The 20,098-nt window shown below is 42.6% G+C and overlaps 1 protein-coding gene across 1 annotated transcript in view; it reads left to right on the forward strand.

Moving 5' to 3' along the window:
• The window catches only part of MAPK1 (mitogen-activated protein kinase 1), a 57,423-nt gene extending 39,498 nt beyond the window's left edge, over nucleotides 1-17,925 (forward strand). The window contains exons 4-9 of the mRNA XM_084867846.1: nucleotides 1,885-2,001; nucleotides 3,813-3,927; nucleotides 4,224-4,355; nucleotides 9,532-9,641; nucleotides 13,778-13,903; nucleotides 16,278-17,925. Coding sequence (XP_084723972.1) covers nucleotides 1,885-2,001; nucleotides 3,813-3,927; nucleotides 4,224-4,355; nucleotides 9,532-9,641; nucleotides 13,778-13,894 — 591 coding nt within the window. The 3' untranslated portion in view covers nucleotides 13,895-13,903; nucleotides 16,278-17,925. The remainder of the gene's footprint in view (nucleotides 1-1,884; nucleotides 2,002-3,812; nucleotides 3,928-4,223; nucleotides 4,356-9,531; nucleotides 9,642-13,777; nucleotides 13,904-16,277) is intronic.
• The last annotated feature ends 2,173 nt before the right edge of the window (nucleotides 17,926-20,098 follow it).

Consider the following 20,098-nt stretch of genomic DNA (forward strand, 5'->3'; position numbering starts at 1 on the left):
TGGTGTCCTCCCCGGAGTGTGTGCAGCGGCCACGGGGTTTTGCCATCTAAGACTTCCCGGATTGGGAGCTCCCTGTTAGAACTGCAGGGTCTAATTGTCCCTATTTCACTCACCCACACCCACACACGTCCACACATAACTCTATCACTCCCTCACTTTCTCACACACCCTCCCTCCCTACCTTCCTGCTGGTCCCCATCTTTTTCCCCTTTATTTTACTTTTCGACTCACCTTGGTGTTTATTTTTAAGAGCTTGTTAGTAATTCCGTTATTGTGAAAATACAGGAAATCCTCGCTTAATGTCATTGATGGTTTCTTCAAATTTATGCAAAATGACACGTAATGAAACCAGCTTTACCATAGTCTAATGGTTATATGCAAGAGTTAAATCTTTTATCAGCATTACAACAAAATGATGTTGTTCAAGACCTGCTGAAATAGAATGTCTTTCAGTTAATTCACCCCAGTTGTTACACTTCTTAAAACATTTAAAGTAAGGCATTTGTTCATCAAATGTTGAGAGCTCACTATGTATAGGACATTTAGGAATAAAAAGTAAGTCAAGTATTGCCTTTTTCTAGCAACTTACATTTTTGCTTGGGAGACAGGGATATGCACAACTACCATGGATTATGGTTGTGTACTTACATATAATAAACGTCTAACAAAACATTAGAAGAGTTCAGAAAAGTGAGCAATTCTTGGGAGTGGTGCTGACTCCTGGGAAACTTCTCAGAAGAATAACTTTCAAGCTGGGTATTTAGGGTAGGAATGGCATAGGTAGGGCACACAGTGGAAAGGGCATTGCATGGTCAGTATGGTCTGGAATAAATAGGAGCAGGTCTGAGACAAAGATGGCAGTGGGAGAGACGAGATAAAGACAGTGAATGGCCTTGAAAGTCATGCTTAAAGAATATGGGCTCCATTCAGTAGGCAAAGGTTGAAAGGTTTTTGAGCCAGAGAGGTGACTTACATTTTGGAAATGACACTTAGGTAAAATTTAGAGGATGAATTAGATTGTAGGCAGGGAGACTAGCTATTGCTAAGTCCAGAAGAGTGTGGTGACACTTATAACCTCATTGGTCTGTGAATTTCTTTTCTGGTTTAAAAAAAAAAAATCTATTTGGGATTTGTTTTGTAATTCAACAGACCCATGGAAAGTTGTGTATCAATTCTAGATACATCCAGTCTGATGCTGGTGTAGTATCTGTGGTCATGATCTCAGACTTATGCTAGTTTTTTGCTGCTGACAAGATGCAGTATTTCTTTGCACAATTCAGAATGTGGCTTCAGGTATCCAGTTACACTACAAAAGCCAGGCTGAGTTAGAAGATAAAGTGTTAGCTCTAAAAAAGAGAAACGATGGGTCACAGATGTATTAAGAAGTTCAAGCCACACATACTTGAAATGGGTCGGTGGTAGTCCAGCATGGTAGGTGAGGACACTGAATAGCATAGAGGACTCCTTCATATGTAAGAAGAAATTAGTCATTCATTGCTTCTCTAAGTTGGAAATGATGCCAAATGTTACTAGTAAACCTCATGTTGCTTCCTGCAACTCATTTCAGAGGTATTGGTAGAAAAGTCTCTACAAGAAACTAATAGGGTACAGCAGGTACAACATGAAAGTCTCAAAAGAAGTCAAGTCAAAGTTAAAACTTATGATCCCCTTAAACTCTTATGGCCATATATCAATCAACTAGATACTTGTGAGAATGAAATAAGAATGTGTATGTAGGATTCCCAGCAAAGTACCTGCCACATAGTAATAGTAGTAACTACTTATTACTGATATTATTGCTATTGTCTATTTTATGATATTTTAATATTAAATTGGTTAAGAATCTCTAAGGTGTCCATTTTTTTTTCTCTCTGTCTCTCTTAGATCTGTGATTTTGGCTTGGCCCGAGTTGCAGATCCAGACCATGATCACACAGGATTCCTGACAGAATATGTAGCCACACGTTGGTACAGGGCTCCAGAAATTATGTTGAATTCCAAGGTAAGGAGCAAGTTTGCATATAAAGAAAATAAGCCTCCCTCTCAATACACCTGTCTCCACCTGGGTTCAGTCTTGGCCTGTTTGGGCAGAACCAAGGTGCTATCCTAATCCTAATCTTCTGTTCAGCCTTGAACTCTGGGCCCTGGATTTTGGCCTCAGCTGGAGTAGTGCTGACATGTTGCAGAGTTGGAGAGTGTGCCTCTCTGATCACTGTTAAAATAAATGGTCTTTGTCCTTGCCTAGCTTTACTGATGTTTCACCCGTCGCAGCTTTTTGTTGTTGTTAGTCCTCACCTGAGGATATTTTCCCATTGATTTTTAGGGAGAGTGGAAGAGAGAAGGAAAGACAGAGAGAAACATTGATGTGAGAGAAACAAATTGATTGGTTGCCTCCTGTGTGAGCCCCGACCAGGGCCCATGCTGGGGAGGAGCCTGCAATCAAGGTATGTGCCCTTGACTGAAATTGACCCCAGGACCTTCAGTCCACAGGCTGATGCTCTATCCACTAAGCCAAACCAGCTAGGGCTGTGACAGCTTTTACAACTGCTGCTGCCACTGCTGGATGTAGGCTGGGTTGGTGTTAGAGGTTATCAGATTTAGTTGATCATAATATAATTTGGAGAAAACATAGGTGTGGAAAGAATAAGAACTGCTATGGATTCTTTAAAATTATATGATATGATAATCCTGTTTCCAAATGACATGTGTTCCTCTGATCTCCAAGTGGCTGTGAAAGTGCATCCAATTCGCAGGCAAACTCTTATAAGTCTGAATCTTGGTCAGAAAAAAATAATTGAGCCGAAACTGGTTTGGCTCAGTGGTAGAGCGTCGGTCTGCGGACTGGAAGGTGCCAGGTTCGATTCCGGTCAAGGGTATGTATCTGGGTTGCGGGCACATCCCCAATAGGGGGTGTGCAAGAGGCAGCTGGTCGGTGTTTCTCTGTCATCGACGTTTCTACCTCTCTATCTCTCTCCCTTCCTCTCTATGAAAAATCAATAAAATATATTTAAAAAAATAATAATAATTGAATAAATACATAAAAGCAAGAAAAAGGGAAGTATACCTTTGTTAGGCTTATGAAACAGGTGGCAAGCATTGAGAGCTTCAGTGGAATTAGATTCATGGGGGTTGTGGGATTTTTTATTGATTTCATAGAGTGGAAAGGAGAGGGAGAGAGGGATAGAAACATCAATGATGAGAGAATCACTGATCGGCTGTCTTCTGCATGCCCCCTATTGGGGATTGAGCCCACAACCTGGGCATTTGCTCTGACTGGTAATTGAACCGTTGACCGCCTGGTTCATGTCAGTGCTCAACCACAGTGCCACACTGACTGGGCTTCAGCTTGACTTTTTAAAAAATGATTTGCAAAATGGGTAAAAATATTCTGGAAGTATAATAGTGCCCCTTCTTTTGAGTTAGTTTCCAGGTTTCCAAAATGAGTTAATAGGTTACAAATCTTCTAAACTAATAGGGTGATTGCTTTTTCTTATTTCTAGCTTCAATTTCTAAGGATGCGAATTTTCCCTCTCGAATTATTTGAAAAGAATGAAGTATACTTTGGAAATTCTTATTTCATAATATCATAATCAACTTTGAAGATCAATAAGATTAAATAGATTTGGTTGTTCAACATCCTTTAAGAAAACAAAATTATTAGTTTCTCTATCTTTTTTTTAATTTATTTTTTAATTACAGAGCCAAAGGAGAGGCTAAAACTCCTAATAATCATGTGCCTGTCATGTAGGAAGATCTCATTTAGTCTTATAAAGCCAGATAACATTTTCGGTCTTTCCTCCCTTTCTCTTGCAGGGCTATACCAAGTCCATTGATATTTGGTCTGTAGGCTGCATTCTGGCAGAGATGCTCTCCAACAGGCCCATCTTCCCAGGGAAGCATTACCTTGACCAGCTGAACCACATTCTGGGTAAGAGCTCATTAGGGACTAGATTTATTCATTTCATTAGTTTATATCAGAGTCATTTCATTAAATTAAGAATTTTAACAGCTCTTTAATCTATGACAGACATGAGTTTTTAATGGTCCTTGATTCAAAATGATAAGGATCCTTGTAAAAAAAAAACTTGTTAATAAGATAGGTAAGCAATGGCAGGTGGTGTAAGAAGACATTAATTATCAAGGCCCATTCTGCCCTACAGCTGATGGTGTGTGCTCAGTTTACTTTGGTCTCAATAATTAACAGGTAATTATTTTATCTAATAGGTATTCTTGGATCCCCATCACAGGAAGACCTGAACTGCATAATCAATCTAAAAGCTAGAAACTATTTGCTCTCTCTCCCACACAAAAATAAGGTGCCATGGAACAGGCTGTTCCCAAATGCTGATTCCAAAGGTAAATATTATTTTGTTGATTATTTTTCTTAGGTTTAGTTTCTTGTTTTTGTGTTTGTTTTATTTATTAAATCATGAGGTCACTAGCCTGTAAAGTTAGCTTATAATTTTTGGATAATGCCTATTTGTTGCTCTCAGGCTTCCCTCTGTTTTCTTGCTCTTTCCTATAGACATGTTTTATATAAGAATATTTGTAAGGCCTTTTTTTTAAAGCTGATTTTCCTTATGTTAAGGTTATAAACTTCTGAGATTGGTCTGTTCAGATAATAATTTACACCACTAAAATTCAGAAAATTAATGTTGAAATGCAGGTTTTGGATTACTACAATGAAGCAGGGAAAGACTACAAATAGAATAAAGTGGTGATAAGAAGTTGTCAGTGCTAGAGTAAACAGTACAGCATCTTGTGTTAAGAGAACAAGCTTTGCAGCCTGTGGGTTCAATCCATAGCTCAGCAACTTAACTTTGGACAACTACTTAAACTCTCTGAGACTCAGTTTTCCCATTTATAAAATAGGATTAGTAATAGTACCTGTATTATATTAGTAATAGGGTTGTGCAAATGTCTAGACCACTGGCGTTTGTAGAGTTGTTTCAAGTTCACAGCAAAATTGAGGGAGAGAGAGATTTTCCACATACCTCTCTCCTTTGCCCCCCACATGCCTAGCCTCCCCCATTACCCACATCCCCTAATGGGACAGTACATTTGTTACAATTGATGAACCTACATTGACACATCTTCAGTGTGCAAAGTCCATAGTTTACATTATGTTTCACTCTTGGTGTTGTACACTCCATGGGTTTGGTCAAATGTATTATGACATATCCATCATTAGATGGAAGTACCTTTTTTATACATTTATTCTTTCATTTTTCCCTTTACTCATTTGAAAATTGTCTTGTATGTTTATTCTTTTAGTGGTTGCCCTGGGTGTTAAAGATGTACATGTATACACAATTAGAAGTCTTGTGTCTTTCCTGGGACTTGAAACTATCACTGTGTAGTAATTAACCCTTTTCTGTCCAGTTAATGCTTTGCTTCACAATTTATTTAGTTTGAATTACTATGGACACACCATCTTTCTTCTAGTTAGTACTTGCTTGTCATACTTTATTCTCATGATTTTACTTTCAGTGTTTGTGTTCTTATATTATAAAGAACATTTACTTGGATTTAAAAAAATCTAGTCTGGCAAAAAGAAAAGAAAGAAAAGTCATTAATTTAGTTTTCCCCACTCATCACAGTAATAAGCATCAATAAGTTTGATAACCCACTGTGTGGTCAAGGCTGTGGGGAAACGATGTTCTCAGAGACAGCTGGTGGGGTGTAAATTGGTTGATTCTCTCTGGAGGACGATTTGGCAATTCGTCACATGTCTTTTGTTCCAGCTCTTCTGGCTGAGTATTGAACTTTTGGGTCTGCCAACCAAATGGGGAGAAGTGGCATTTTAATTTGTTTTTTCTTTAATTAAGAGTGAGAATGAATATTTTTTTCACATGTTTGTTAGAAATTTCTGATTGTTGAATCCTTGAACCAGAAGCATTACAGATTTTTCTTCAAAGGGATCGAGCTTCAGATTCTCTCAAATCTTGAGGGGGAAGAAATAATATTCAACAGATGGTGCTGGGCTAGTTTAATAGTTACTTGGAAGAAAATCATTTTAAATTATTACACATCAAAATAAATCCAAAAAAATAATGATTGAATACTTTTTTCTAAAAATCATACCATTAGAAACTAACAAGTATTTAGAGTATTCAATTTTTTTTTCTGATCTCTGCATGGAGAATGACTTATCTTCCTAAAAAAAAAAAAAAAAAAAAAAACATAAAGGAAACCAGGAATCAAGAGGTCTCTGGTTTGATTCCTGGTCAGGGCATGTGCCCAGGTTGTGGGCTCGATCCCCAGTGGGAGGCATGCAGGAGGCAGTCAATCAATGGTTCTCTCTCATCATTGGTGTTTCTATGTCTCTCTCCCTCTCCCTTTCTCTCTGAAATCAGTAAAAAGATATTTAAAAAAGAAAAAAAAGAAACTTGGTTGAGGATGGAAGTGACAGGCTTGATCCAGGATCAGTTTTGCTGGGTAGATGAGATGGACCCAAAGCCATGTGGTAGAGAGCCATGGGGTCTAGGCTGCGGGGTGGGGGAAGCCTAATGGGCCAGAAGGGTGGGGTTGTATTGCTAAGCACCCACTGAAACTAAAGAGAAGGTGTGGGTTCTGAGAGGGCACCAGGGATAGGCAGAGATCAAGGTCAGCCCTGGAGGAACTTCAGTCCCTTAGAGAAATAAGACCTGTGTCCCAGGAAACACGCACAGGCAGCGGGATTCATGCATCTGAACGGTGCCAGCGGATGGCTGTGTGGTGTGGGAGGGGGAGGCTGGGCACTCCAACTGTGGGATCAGCACCTGCCAGCTGCTTCCCGTTCTCTCCTTTTCCCCTTCTGTAGCTGTGATTAATGCTAGAAATACCACTTGCAGTAAAGGGAGGCTAGAGATCCAATTGTTTTCCAAGTAGCAAAATAAAAAGTTACCTTCCTTTGAAATTGTTACCTGGAAGATTAAGGGCCTACAATTTTTTTACTTGAAGGAACTAAGAGATCTGTTTTAGAAATGTTTAAACTACCAGGTGGCTTGAAGTGGGAACGTACTCCACCCCCAACTATTTAGAAATATTGCTCTAGAATGAGACTGTGGCTAGGCTGACCTGGACTTTTTCTGACACAGATGGTGTCTAATTGGGCAGAAGGACAAATGACTTCTAATCTCAGCAAAGCTCCTGGGGAAGTGTCTGTGAGCTCTTTGGAAGGGTGGGGGAGTGGATAAGGTAGATTTTATTACCTGTGTTACAGATAAGACTCTAAAACTTACTCAGCAAGGGTTGTGTCATGTGTACATATATCTGTCTGCTATTCCATGGAACTCAGAGGTGAGCAGGAGGTGCCTCAGTTCTTTACCATCATGCTGCACTGTCCTGACCCTTGAGAGAGCCTCCTCTGAAACCAAGCCAGATGTAGGCTGAGACCCTTGTCACAGCTGCAGAAATGACCCCTCCTCTGCTGTCCAGACTGTTCAGTCAAATCCTAACAAGAGCCTCCTCTGCTCTGACAAGTCTCCTAACCTGTAGAACAAAATGTCATTGTTCCCTGGTATCCTAAGGTAAACTCGTGTGTGTTAAAACAACTATTGATAGCCGAAACCGGTTTGGCTCAGTGGATAGAGCATCGGTCTGCGGAATGAAAGGTCCCTGTTTGATTCCGGTCAAGGGCATGTACCTTGGTTGCAGGCACATCCCCGGTGGGGGGTGTGCAGGAGGCAGCTGATCGATGATTCTCTCTCATCAATGTTTCTAACTCTATCCCTCTCTCTTCCTCTCTGTAAAAAAACAATAAAAATATATATATATTTTTTAAAACAAACAATTATTGATAGAGGCAAAAACTCATTACATGTGCTTAAAAATTTTTTTTACATTACCCCTTAGGGATATGAGAAAAATTCTTTGCCATGTGGAATTTCTCACTACGCCCAGCTTGTGGTTTACCACATTTATTTTCTCTTAATTGTCTTGAAGATCAAGATGGGTGGCATGCAACTAGGGGAGTCACTAGTTGGCGTTAGATGAGCATGCCCAAAGCATGCACGCACAGTAACAGTCACACACCCTTGTGGTGACCTCAGGCATTAGGTGCCTCTGCAGCCCTCCACCTGCTCTGGAGTTTGACTTCCTAGCACATAAGCAGTCACTTCAGAAGGTGCATTGGCCTGTTGCTCTCAAGGATTAAATGAATGAGTAAAATTATTCTCCTCTACCATTCTACACTTAGAGCTTAATGGCATGTGGATGAGGTTGATAACCTAATAAATTATCACTGCTTCATTAAGTAGATGCCACTGTGGGTTTTTGTTTGGTTAAGTGTCACTATATTCTTTAGGACTTAGGAGAGGCTTGGATAGCTTTTTGGCTCCTCTTAGGATTAAGAAAGGACCTGCCACTTAAATTGAAAACCACTGGTTTGAGCGTTGTTAAATAAGAGACATTTTTAAAAGAAGTCTCCTACCCCCTAGCTGGTGTCGCTCAGTTGGTAGAAGCATTGTCCAGTAACCAAGGGGTGGTGCGTTTGATTCAATAATGTGTTTTCTGACATTTATTGTTTCTCATTGACATCTACTTCTGATACTACATCCAGGAAATCTCTGTCACACTTCCCTTAACCCTTGTCTCAGCTGGAGTTTGTCATGCCCTTTGGCTATCTTCATGATTTGAGATGTTCCCTGGATACTAGGTGTGGAGGAGTCCATAGGGGTGTCGAACTCAATCAGAGAAGGGGCCAAAATCTAAAATCCAGCCTAAATCGCGGGCCGAATGGTTTACTGAACAGTCATAAACTGACAATGTCATAAACTGACAGCGGAGTGCAGTGATGACAGCGAGGTGTGGGCCACATTGCAAGGCCTGGCGGGCTGGATTTGGCCCGCGGGCCTTGTGTTTGACATATGTGCTTAGGATAAACTGTCCATTAACCCCCTCTCTCCTATCTCGTTCCTGTTGATCCCACACTTGCTTCCTACTGTTACCCTCTCATCATGAAAGAAATGTTCAGCTGCTAACTGTGGTCAGATTGAGAGGATGCTGTTAGTCTGGGGCCTTGGAGAAAGGTGCCAAGCTGCAGAACAGATGGGGCACCTTTGCTTCACACATGAACCTTGGCCAGGATCTGGAAGAAGGGGACTGAAACCACATAGGAGGACAAGTGGCCGTTTTCTTCTGTTACTTTGGAGGTCTCTCCTGTATGTTGAAAGATAAATTGACCATTGCAGAAATCACTTTGGAGTTGACTTAAGAGAAGTACATACGTAAAACTGTTGCTTTTGACATCTACAAAGCAGAGTAGTGATTTAGGAAAAGTCCAGGTGTGGCAGACAGACTTGGGTTTGAATTGTCGTCTTCCACTTTCAGCCTTTGGCTGAGCGTCACCTTTCTCAGTCTGGGTCTGCAAGTGTCAGATGGTGATAGTCTTAAGAAGCTCAGAGACATCATAGACACCAGTGTGCCGACTCTTCTTCCCAAAGCAATGCTTAGCTTGTTTGTTTGTGAGTCACTTTACTTAAACAGGAAATGGAAAGTATTTGTGATTGTTCCTATGGTTTCTCACCACTGCAAAACTTTCTCTTTGTAGCTCTGGATTTACTGGACAAAATGTTGACCTTCAACCCTCACAAGAGGATTGAAGTAGAACAGGCACTAGCCCACCCGTATCTGGAGCAGTATTATGACCCGAGTGATGAGGTAAGCACCTGTGCTCCTTGCTGCTTCTGCAGGGGTAGATATATATATGTGAGCCAGCAGCAGGCCCAGCCAGGAGGGGCCCAGATGGCCTTTGTAGATTGTTCTGAGAGACGCTTGGTGCTGTACCTGGTCCTGCCACTATGCCTACCTCCTCTGCCTGGAGGCCTAATTCTGTCAGCACAGCTTGAAACCCTTCCCCCATCCTCTTCAGGCCCTTTTATCTTAGAAAGCTTCTAGCAGGGTGGGGCTGGGACATAGTTGGATAAAGGGGAGCACAGATAAGGAAGGGGTCCAAGATTGGAGACCATTGTCATGGTCTCTGGCAGGTAGAGACACCTGAACCCAAGTGCCTGTCCTGAGGATAGAGAGGAGGCTGCCTGCTTGGGGATGGCTGCCATTAGATTAAGGGGGTGGGAAGGTCAGCCTGGACAGTAGTTCCCCTATAGCTTGGTGACTTCAACTAAGGTATAACTCCCTGAAGATGGGAACACAGGAGCCTACTGTGCTGAGTCCACAGGTTAATGCGGCAGGTCTCTGAGCATTCTGGAGATCCAACCAAAGATAGAGAAAAATGCAATATGAACCAATGATGGGATCTTTCTAGTTGAGGCTCATATGTGTAGAAAGCAAGCCTTCACACTCCTGTTTTTGAAAGAGGGAGAGCCAAGGGGTGGGAGTATTAAAATTGAAGGGGAAAATGGAAGAGGAGAGAAAAAGCTATCACAGCTAAAAACTGATAAATGAAAGGGAAAAAAAAAAGAAATCAAGAGGAAGTATTTATTAAGCAGCTTCCCCTTCCACCTTTATCACCTCCTCCAGAAACAAGACATCTTGCAAAGATACCTACAGCTCAATAACAGGGAACTAGGTGAGGGAGTGTGCCTTTCGGAGCCCTCGGTACCCCTGTGAGCTGGATTTCCAAAGCCCTGAGTCTGCATCACAGGCTGGTTGTCACCATACCCAGGAGGGGATTGGAGGATTAGGATGGCGTAGGTAGGACACCCAGTGTGATCCCACACAGCCATCTTTCAGGGAGAGCTGGCTACCCGTGTTTCCCCGAAAATAAGACCTAGCGCATGGAAAGATAAGGCATCCCCTGAAAATAAGACCTAGCGCAACTTTGGGAGAAAAATTTGATATAAGACACTGTCTTATTTTCGGGGAAACAGGGTACTTGTTTACTTCTCTCATGGACACGAATTCTTTTCCCTCTTTCAAGAGGCCAAAGCTTAGTGTAGATTTTGGGGCCCATTTTTCCTTTCTATAAGATCTGGTGTGAGGAATATGTGAATAGGCATCCAGTGATTGACAACTGGTATTATCATTAGATTAGTCCTATAACATAATGTTAGTAGAGGTACTTAAAAATCAAAATATAAATAATATTAATTGACTAATTTTGTTTTTTTGTCATTGATAATGTATGAGGTTTTTACATAGATAGTTTTAATCTATACTTAAATAGCTGTCTAGTTAAAGAAGTTAAAAGAAAATTTTTTTATTTATTTATTTATTTATTTATTTTTTATTTTTATTTTTTTTAAATCAATCTTTATTGTTCATATTATTACAAAGGTTCCTCATTTCTTCCCCCCTCCACCAAGTTCCCACCCCACCCTCTGCCCCCTCCCCCTCCCCCATTGTCCTCATCCATAGGTGCACAGTTTATGTTCAGTCTCTTCCTCCCTCCCTTTCCCCGATAGTAAATCCCTTTTCAGATAGTAAATCTGTTACTTAGCATTTTCTCATATCAATAATACCTCCACATGCCCAAGGATACACTTCACACAAAAGACATTTTCAAATAGGTCAACCAGCCTCATCCAGGCCCCACCCAAGGCACTCACAGATCAACACCCCAGCGCTATACTAACTCAACACATCCAGATCTAAGCCTTCATCACTTGATTCAGCAGACCCTCAAGTTCCCGCAAAAGTTTCCAGCCATGTCTGAGAGGCAACCGTGGGCAGGGACAGGCGAGGAGCGAGCTGTTTCGGGCCTGGCTGCTACGGGCCTGGCCTCTGTTGCTCTGGTTCGTTCCACAACCAGCTGCTCCGGGTCTGGTCACTACCGCTCCCGACCTAGTTGCTCTGGACTTGGCTGTTGCTGCTACAGGCCTGGCCGCACCCGACCCGGCTGCTCTGGGCCCGGTTGCTCCGGTCCCGGCCGCTCCGGGCCTGGCCGCTCCCAGCCTGTCAGCCGCTGCTCCGGGCCTGGCTGCTCCCAGCCTGGCAGCCACTGCTCCTGGCCTGGCCGCACCAGACCCGGCTGCTCCGGGCCTGGCCGCTCCCAGCCTGGCAGCTGCTGCTCCGAGCCTGGCCGCTCCCAGCCTGGCAGCCGCTGCTCCGGGCCTGGCCGCACCAGGCCCAGCTGCTCCGGGCTTGGCCGCTCCCAGCCTGGCAGCCGCTGCTCCGGGCCTGGCCGCACCAGTCCCGGCTGCTCCGGGCCTGGCCGCTCCCAGCCTGGCAGCCGCTTCTCCAGGCCTGGCCACTCCCAGCCTGGCAGCCACTGCTCCGGGCCTGGCCGCACCAGACCCGGCTGCTCCAGGCCTGGCCGCTCCCAGCCTGGCAGCTGCTGCTCCAGGCCTAGTTAAAAGAAAATTTGCAGGAAAGATCACTTTGTAGTCTTTTTATAGTATTATTATTAAAGTTTTTGAGTATTTCCTGCCCAGCTTACATTTCTGTATCTAAATTTTAAAAACAAAATAGAGTTTATTCTGTTTAACATAAACATGGGTATTTTCCCATGATACGGTAAAACCTCAAGATAAAGAATTAATTTGGGAGAGGGCACGTCAGTTAAAACTGAAAGTCCATTACGTAATAAAGTAGGTTTTCTGAATGCATATGTTAAAAAATTGACAAAATAGTTTACCTGTTTTTACTTATATAGACACATTTGTGTAATTAAAATTAAGTATGTATGAAAAGCTTCATTTCACAGAAAAGTTTTCTATGTGTATTACAGTCATTTTAAATTTATACTGACTAGGTCTAGTAAATGTGTGCATTCACGGCTAGAGCCTGGCTTAGCACACTGGGACATCGGCAGACAGGCATCGCAACTGCTGCAAAATCACCCCACTCAACAACAGAGCCAATTACCCTTCGAGATGCAGTGTGATCACATACTAGTCACTCGCTGAGCATTGTTTATGACCCATGACGCTCCCATTTAAATATGTAAACTATAGTTATAGATACGTAATGTTCACGTGGGTGAGATTATTGCAGCGTTTTTTTTCCCAACATATGGCCTCTTGGCTAAAGTTTGTTAAAAATAACTGAGTTAATAAGAAAATAACCTATTAATTTAATTATGAGCAAATATTGGTTAAAAGCATTTTAAAATTAACAGGACATTCATTTTCACATATGACGTACAGACCGGAAACTTGGTCCGTTAAATCCAGAGTTCATCGTTATATCAAGGTCTGCAAAATCAAGGGTTTACTACAGAATCTTTCTTGCAGCTTCATTTTATTTATTTATATATATATATATATATATATATATATATATATATATATATTTTTTTTAAATTGATTCCAGAGAGGAAGGGAGAGGGAGAGAGAGAGAGAGAGATCAATGATGAAAGAGAATCTTGATCGGCTGCTTTTTACAAGCCTCCTACTGAGGATCAAGCCCACAACCTGAGTATGTACCCTTGACCGGAATTGAACCTGGGATCTTTCAGCCCACAAACTGATGCTCTGTCCACTGAGTGAAACCGACTAGGGCTGTAACTTCATTTTTAACACTCCATAATATTTCTTTATATAAACATATTATAATGTTTTTAATCAAATACATCTATTTGAGTATCTTGGGTTTTGATTCTATAAACATACCATCACCTTCACCCCTATAAGTTTTTGTGATTCTTAACTTTCAGTGCCTTAAAACATTTGAAAATTATTCTGGGATAAATTCAGATGGATATTCGTAATGAATTCAGTTGCTCCCTGTTCCTTTATTAAGTGCACATAGGAAGTGCACTTTGAGACATGTGGGGCACAAGTACATAAATACTTAGCATAGCTCTAGTTATTTAGTAGATATCAGTCTTGTGTAAGTTTCAGAGACTCCTAACCATGACAACTGTTGTCTACTAAATGTTTTGTTTTCTCTTAAAGCCCATCGCTGAAGCACCATTCAAGTTTGACATGGAATTGGATGACTTGCCTAAGGAGAAGCTCAAAGAACTCATTTTTGAAGAGACTGCTAGATTCCAGCCTGGATATAGATCTTAAATTTGTCAGGTACCTGGAGCTTTGACCATACAATAAGCCCTAGAGAGGGAAAGAGAATATAAATTAAAAGTTATCTAAAAGAAAGTAGGATCTCTGTAGACCTGCATGGAAGCTTCATGAGTTTAGATTATAAGATATGGTGGACAATACAGTGATATTGGTAGATTTTTAAAAAGCACGTGCTCAAAAAAAGGAAATGCAAATCTTGATTTTAGAGAACGTGTGGAAGAGAAAGAATAGGGTTTCCATTTTCTAATGGAAAATGAATGGTGAAATAAAGAATTATAACCAAGGATTGAAGCATTTACTGTGGAAATGCTTCGGACAGACTTGCGTGGAGAGGCTGGACGTGTCCTTTGGCAAGCAGCAGTGTCATGTGCAGCGTGCAAACAGGTGGCCCAGGGGGTGCTCTGCTTGTGTTAGACCAGGAAGCCCCCTGGTGGCATTATGGACGAGCAGATTCTGCAAGTGGTAGACCTTTGGGGGCCTCTCACCTGGGTCTGGATTTCATTCTCTCGTGCCTTTTGTTTTCTTACTGGAGGCTCGAGCAAGAGTAGACCTTCCTTCCCCAGCTGCCTGCACCAGTTCCCTCTGAGGCACCGGGACCTGAGCTTCCCTCTCAGCCCGGCTTTGTCCGGAAGGACGTCTGGTCTAATTAGCATGTTATGCTTTTATTATTATAGATTATTATAGATACTGAGGTCTGAGGACAATGGCCAAGGATTTCAGTGGCCGTGTTTTCACTTCTCCCAAAGAAGGTACAAAACTAAGAGAAACTTAGGGGTGAAATTAATTCATTACATACGGTGGCTGCTTTAAGCAGTGATTCTCAGAAGTGTGGTCTCTGTCCGTCCGTCCCCCGTCCCTCCTGCAATCTGTGTTTTAATATGTCCTCCAGAGGATTCTGACACTCATGGTTGAGAAACACTAGCCTGTAAGTGGTCAGAGTAGATTTGACCCATTTGTGATTCTTCACTTTCAGTGCCTTAAAACATTTGGAAAGGATTCTGGGTTAAGTGCAGATGGGTACTCCTGATGAGTTCATTGCTCCCTGTTTATTGAAGTGCACTTTGAGAAATAAAATTCCTCCAAGTGCAATAGAGACATTGGGATAAAGGAGGAGAAATGTGCTCCTTGTACTGTGGAGGTGACCCATTTGCAAACATCTGGAGAGCCAGTGAACCCTGTCACGTACAGAAAATGAGGGAAGGCTGTCAGCAAGTTGCTACCAGCTGCCTTTCAGGGTGCTCTCAGAGGTCAGCTCCCCTTGAGCTGGATGATGAGAACCCACTCCTGCCCGTGGGAACTAAGCACAGCTCCCTGCTCTCCAGAATCCCGCCGCCGTCCTCTTCCAGCCAGCACTTTGGCTGTTCTTCTGCGCCACAGTCAGAGCATTAGTAACAACATGCTTCCTGCCGCCTGGGTGGTTGGCTTTGTCCTACCTGGCCATCCAGAGAGAAAGAGACTTGGTGGGGAGAGGGGGCGGGAGAAGAGTTTTTTTACAAAGACCCTCAGGCTCTGATTTTGATCATTATCGCGGTGGGTTAATAAAAGGCATCTTACCGAAATGGGTTTGGCTCAATGGATAGAGCGTCGGCCTGTGGACTGAAAGGTCCCGGGTTCGATTCCGGTCAAGGGCATGTACCTTGGTTTCGGGCACATCCCCAGTAGGGGGTGTGCAAGAGGCAGCTGATCGATGATTCTCTCTCATTGGTGTTTCTATCCCTCTCACTTCCTCTCTGTAAAAAAAATCAATAAAATATATTTTTAATAAATAAATAAAATAAAAGGCAACTTGAGTCTGGTGAAGCCCCCAGCCTGTGAGCAGCTGTGTGTGTGCCCGTGCGTCCCCATCGGAAGAGAGATGCCTTCGAAGACAGCCCCCCGCCCGCCCTTCAAAGCTGCCTTGTTTCACATGCCCAAGTGTCCAAGCGAAATGACCTTTTTGTAGGTTTTTTCTTTTTCAGTTTTTGTTTTTCATGATGTTGCTGTTGGTAATGCTTTAATATAGCTTATTCTTTTCATTCTAACACTTCTAATGCTGCTGCTGATGTTTTAATGAGATTCATCTTTTTTTTTTTTTTTTAATCCTTACCTGAGGAGATATTTTTTTCATTGATTTCTAGAGAGAGTGGGAGGGATAAAGGCATGGAGGAAGGGGAGAGAGAAACATCATGTGAGAGAGACACATCAATTGGTTGTCTCCCAAATGTGCCCAGACCGGGGCTGGAGATCAAACCTGCTACTGAGGTACATGTCCTTGACCAGGAATTGAACCTGAACCCTTCTATGTTTGGGCCGATGCTCTCACTACTGAGCCACACCAGCCAGGGCAAATGTGATGCGTTTTTTAACTGGGGTTTGTTTGTTTGTTTTTCGATAGGACAAGGGATCAGAGGACTGGATGTGCTCAGACATCGGTGTTCTTCTTCCCAGTTCTTGACCCTGGTCCTGTCTTCAGCCCGTCTCGGCTTATCCACCTTGACTCCTTTGAGCCATTCGGAGGAGCGGTTTCTGGTAGTTGTGGCTTTTATGCTTTCAAAGAATTCCTTCAGTCCAGAGAACTGTTCCTGGTACCCCTGTGTGTGTCACCCACTGGTGACCTGTGGCAGTATGTACTCAGTGCACCTGCTGCTTACCGTTCTTTAGTCACTAATCACTTTCTGGTTTGAAAGATGCAGTGGTTCCTCCCTCTCCTGAATCCTTTCTCACATGACGCCCTGCTGACCGTGCAGTCACACCAGACAGTTTTTCCGAGTTGGCTGTCGTCACTGGCGTCACACTTTATGATAGGGAAGGCTACCACCGAGGGCACTTTACGTCAGTGGCAGCCCCTGTTTGCACTTCACCTTTCACCGTGATCGTTTCCCCAGAGCAGGGACTCGTGGAAACACCTGGGGTGGTGTTGCCGCCCGCAGCAAGCGCTCCTGTCCCGGGAATCTGGGGGCACTTGTCAGCATCCTTTCTCATATCATGTTAGTCACTAACATCAAGGTATGTGCTATCTGCCCAGCTTTTAGAAAACCGAGTACATTTTTCTAAATAAAAGAAGAATGTACTGCACTCAGCAGTTTTACTCTGCAGATTTACTGTGGTTACTTGTACAGTTTATAGAGGTATAACACTTGCCAAAATGTGTTATATGCGGAACAGAGTGTTTGCAAGACTTATGCAAAAATCTTTAAAGTGGCAGCTTCACTCTGGATTTAGTGAGAGATGTACAGAAGCCACAGCAGGGTGCTGAGGAAAGGCCCTGGAGAAGTAGTCAGTAGGCTGCCTGCCGTCACCGGGGCCGCCCAGGTATGCATACCCCATGCTGCTTCACATGGTGTGCCACCTTCGATGCCTGAGGATTTAGCAGAGGGTAAACACTGCGTCTTTAAGTGAGAAAGTATACAATTTTTTCCTCCTACAGCATGTCAGCATTTCAAGTTCATTTTCAGCCTACAATATAACAGTTTGTAATAGAGCCTTCATGAGCTCACGACATGAAGCACTGTTCTGTCTCAGTACCAAGTACTCTCAGCCGTTTCTGATAATGCCGAGCTAAGACCATCAGAAAAAGCTAGCACTAAGTCACGTTTGGAGCGCAATCCCATATTTTCCTGATCTCTTAAGTATTTGTTCCTGCCACTGTGCACTGTGGCACTGACCTGGTGTTCTATCCCCGTGCGGTGCCTCCTCTCGACTCCCCCACTGCTCTCTGTGGTGAGATATTTGCCTTGTTCAATAATTACTGTTCCCTCGCATGACTGTTACAGCTTTCTGTGCGGAGATGACTGTCCGAGTGCCACATGCCTATGATTGAAATGAAAAATCCGTTGTTACCTCTGAGTTGTGTTCCACGGAAAATGCTATTCAGCAGGTCACTTAGGAATAATTCTGTTTTTAGCTTTTCATTTCTCAGCTGTCCTTTATTTCTTGTTTGATTTTTGACAGCAATGGAAAATGGGTTTTATGAAGATTGCCTGCTAATATGAAAAGAAATGCACTTGTAACTCATGGAAATAAATGTACATCTTCTATCTTCATATTCATGTAAGATTCAGTGTTGATTTCCTCTGGATCAGCATGTCCGAGGGGACAGTCAGTTCAGTTTGTGCTCAGAACAGAAATGCCTACAGGCCTCACTTCCCACTGGGCACTGCCCAACACTTTGGTTTACATGAAATGACTTAGAAAGCATTTCCCCCCCTATTTTTCCTACTTGCACGGTAGAGAAACAAATTCTGACCTATTGCTTTATTCAAATCATAGGTCTAAAATAATCTCAAACTCTGATGAAGAAGTCCCAACGCCTCAGGTTGGATTCTCTGGTTCTTTCTAAAGAGGGCTTGCCTGTGTGCCCCACGGCTGCTTCCAGGCACAGCTGAGCCCTGGGAAAGGCTGCTCAGCATCCCTCGCTCCCCACCCGCCCAGGGTCCTGAGCTCACACCTCCTGGGCTAGCGAAGGATGGCTGACTCATCCTCAGTCATTGGAACTACATCTAGAGTCTTTCCCTAAAATGCATGATCTTCAGCTCCACGCTCAGAGCTGCATGTCACGGTCCACACAGCATCGACAGGATATAGATCTGACTGTTACTTGATACGTTAGTAAGTCAGTTTTCATTTTAAAAGGAGCATTGACAGTTTTATGACTCGTGTTTCTGTGGACTCTAAGTGGAGTGTTGGAAGTCTGAGGTTAATCTGCAGTCCTCCAAACAGAAAGCCACAGTCTTGGTTACTAATCCCTGGAACGGGGCTCTCCCATCTTTGCTGGAGTCAGATTGCCTGAAACCACTAACTGCGTTCTAGAATCACTGCAGCCATATGTTGTGTGCTTTTAATTAATCATGCCAAACTTGGTTTAATGGTTCAGAGAATTATCATAATTATCATAAGGTACCTGGGAAAGGTACTAGCTGTTATGTGCGATAGACTCAACATTTGGATCTTCTTGCATCTCTAAAAATGTACAGATTAGGCCATAAATCTATATTGGTGAGAATGAACACTCTCATTATTGGTATGCTCACATAAGCTTTCAGACTAATGGCTTTTTTGGTGTCTAAAATGTAAGCAAAAAATTCCTGTTGAAACATTCCGATTCTTTAATTTAGTGTGAAATAAAATACCTAAAAGGCCAGTGGGGTGGATTTGAGAGGACTTAGGATGACTTTGCTGCCGGGTCTTCAGAGCTGGTGGAGACACAGACCATTGGGTGCATGGGGTGGAGAGTATCTGTGTCTGTCAGAGCCCAGTGCTTGGTGTGTTCACAGGGACTCCCTCTGCTGCGGGCACAGGCGGTGTGTGCAGGTAACTGCTAGCTTTCAGGACCCACACGTGGCTCATCACGGTTGTCTCTGAGGAGTCACAGGTGCACTGCCCACGCCGCACGCCACGTACTACCCAGACCATCCAGAGGAGACTGTTTTACCTTTATTTGCTTATATGTTAATACAGTTTTTAAATTGGTAACTTTTATATAGTACGGTAACAGTATGTTAATATACACACACATGCACACATGCTTTGGGTCCTTCCATAATACTTTTATATTTGTAAATCAATGTTTTGGAGCAATCCCAAGTTTAAGGGAAATATTTTTGTAAATGTAGTGGTTTTGAAAATCAGAGCAATTCTTTAGCTTATACATTTTTAAAGCATCTGTGCTTTAAAATTGTGATGCTGGTGTTTGAAATATGATATCCCCATAGTGCAGATGAGAAGCATGGAGCAGTGGAGTGAATCTGGCTTCTCTCGCTGTAGCCCAGCGCGGCAGGTGGGTCAGAGGCGACTGGGAATCCAGAGCGAATTCTCTAGGGTTGCACCAGGTTTACCCGAAAGCTGGTTGCCTTTTTGTGCTGTTGATCCGTTTAGAGCACTCAAGAAAGTTCTGAAACTGCTTTGTATCTGCTTTGTACTGTTGGTGCCTTCTTGGTATTGTACCCCAAAACTCTGCATAGATTATTTAGTATAATGGTAAGTTTAAAAAAAAAAAAAGTTAAAGGAAGATTTTATTAAGAATCTGAATGTTTATGCATTATATTGTTACAATTTAACATTTATTTGTGGTATCTGTGATTTGGTTAATCTGTATAAAAATTGTAAGTAGAAAGGTTTATATTTCATCTTAATTCTTTTGATGTTGTAAACGTACTTTTTAAAAGATGGATTATTTGAATGTTATGGCACCTGACTTGTAAAAAAAAAAAAAACTAC

This window comes from Pipistrellus hanaki (assembly GCF_964339955.1).
Source record: "Pipistrellus hanaki genome assembly, chromosome: 19".
Lineage (NCBI taxonomy): Eukaryota > Metazoa > Chordata > Mammalia > Chiroptera > Vespertilionidae > Pipistrellus > Pipistrellus hanaki.